The following is a 2,309-nucleotide window of genomic DNA, read 5'->3' as shown; positions in this document are numbered from 1 at the left end:
GTGTCTGTGTGTGTGTGTGTGTGTAGAGTTTGTCAGTCAGCAATAACAAAGAGAGCGTGGGAAAGTGGACAACCTCACAAATCGTCCTTTAATAGTTGTTTTCTGTTTCATTTTCTCATTCTTAAAATATAAATGATCTGATTTGTAAACTTGGGAACTTAATTAAGAGGTCATTTATGTTCATTTGTGTTTACTTGTTAACTATTGTTGTAGCTGTCACTGAACAGTTTTTCTGTCTGTGGCAGAGTCAAGAGAGCAGCACAGACAGACCGGCCCTGCTGGAACTGGACAGATTTGTAAGTCTGTTTTCTTAGTTTTTACAATCTTAATACTAATTGAGTACATACAGTATATTGATGAGTTTTTAAAAATGGAACAGAGCTTCCATTTTGTGCTGTCAAGTTGTGACTTCAAACTGTCAAGGTGTGAAGTTTGCTACGTTTTTTTGCAAATATGCTAAGTAAGGTGTGATAAAATGTTAAAACCATGGAAGGGCTGCTTGTGAACAGCTCATGCTCGGTAATGGTGAAGCAGAACAAAACAAGAACACACTGCAATCTGCTCTGTAAACAGATTGTGATGTTCAACTGTTGTTCACAGGAGAAGTTGGCCCTCCAGAGGAAAGCAGTGGAACTGGAGGATGAGCTAAAGGTACAGATGTTCACTCCAACACTTGTTGTAATTATTTGACACTCGTTCGTATCCAGGGAATTCACAACGTCTTAAAAGTTTTTTTAAAAGCATTGAATTCAATACTATAACGGTGCAGTAGTTAGCACTGTCGCTCACAGCAAGAAGGTTCCTGGTTCAAACCTCAGGATCTTTCTGTGTAGAGTTTGAATGTGCTCTCCATGTCTGCGTGGGCTCTCTCCAAAGATATGCAGACATGCATCTAAATTGTCCGTAGGTGTGAATGGTTGTTTGTCTCTATGTGCCCCTGTGATGAGCTGGCAACTTGTCCAGGGTGTACCCCTCTCACTCTTAAATCAGCTCCACCCCCCACAACCCTAGTGAGAATAAGCAGTTATAGAAAATGGATGGATGAAAGTAGAACTTTGTTTACAAAGGTCCTAAAATTGATGTGCTATGAAGAGACCACATTGTCCATGGTGCAGCCTACAACCTGCAAACTCATTGTGGCTCTATGCCAACTCTTGAATTTAAATAACTCTTAGGCCTTCCACAGTGATTTGAAGAATGACCTTAAAGTTGGCATTAAATGTCATTCTAAGTGATAAGAAAAGATCCTTAAAAGTCACTCTGAGAACCCTGTAGGTACCCTAGTTTAGTTAACTAAATCAGAAAATTTGGTCCATTATAGAACATTAATTTCATAATTTCTTGGCTCGGCCCAGTCCAGTACAGAAGGGAGGATTTACCAAGTATAGTCCATTTTACAATTTACTGTGTGTACTGTTGTGTTGTGGAAAATCTACAAACACAACTGTTTCCTGATGTTTCCTGATGTAGGTTCTGGGGGACCTCAGAGCAGACAACCAGAGGCTCAAGGATGAGAATGCCGCCCTCATTCGAGTCATCAGCAAACTCTCAAGATGAACCTAGAGGAGAAAGGAAAGAAAAAGGAAAAAAAAAACCTACATGGGGATAAAAAAGTATTACATTCTTCTTTTGCCCAACTCAGAAGACACAAACCAGGATGGGAGACGGCAGCATCAGACACCTGCACAGCACATTCGACTATTCAACAGTAACTGGAACAACGTGTAGATTTCAGGGTTATTCGCCTGTGTTTGGGCCTTTATGTTTTGGCAGATCTACTGTATAAACAAGCTGAACTGCACCTCCTGTGGACTGACAGGATGTTCCTGTTCACATCCACTTTTATATTAAGTTTTTATTGTATTTTTTTAACTGGAATATTTGTGCTTTGCTTCTCTGATACTTTGTGTAAAATCTGTATTAAGAGACTTAAAGCCATGCACAGTGCGAGCTCGCAGTAATGTTTTAGATAGCTTTCTTGACCTCTGAGACAAAAAAAAATGCCAGTCAGGTGTTAAGGGGTGGTTACTAGAGAAAAAAAAAACAACAAGACTTCAATGTGCCAAAAACCAGCCCCAGATTTGCATGTCCTTTGGGAAAAACTCCAGGTGGTCAGTGTTCTCAGGATGAGTCTTGGGTCGATGCTTTCTGTTTTAGCTGACTGCTGTAACGGTGGACCAAATTTGCATGTTCATTTCTCCCTGCTCCTCTGAATGTATATTTAACATGTATATTTATGTACAGGGGTCATCTGTCCTGACAGTGATGTAAAGGTGTAGTTGTGGTCTCTGTTGTAAAAAAAAAAAAAA

General features: G+C 39.9%; 1 protein-coding gene across 1 annotated transcript; it reads left to right on the top strand.

Moving 5' to 3' along the window:
• Positions 1–13: 13 nt before the first annotated feature.
• LOC113744780 (protein phosphatase 1 regulatory subunit 12C-like) lies at positions 14–2,309 on the top strand. Its single transcript, XM_027275718.1, has 3 exons — positions 14–296; positions 601–651; positions 1,471–2,309. Exons 1-3 carry the CDS (start codon positions 177–179, stop codon positions 1,555–1,557), a joined length of 258 nt encoding a protein of 85 aa, XP_027131519.1. The 5' UTR covers positions 14–176; the 3' UTR covers positions 1,558–2,309.

Source organism: Larimichthys crocea, unplaced genomic scaffold, assembly GCF_000972845.2.
Source record: "Larimichthys crocea isolate SSNF unplaced genomic scaffold, L_crocea_2.0 scaffold17760, whole genome shotgun sequence".
Lineage (NCBI taxonomy): Eukaryota > Metazoa > Chordata > Actinopteri > Sciaenidae > Larimichthys > Larimichthys crocea.
This window is presented reverse-complemented; position numbering and strand designations above follow the sequence as displayed.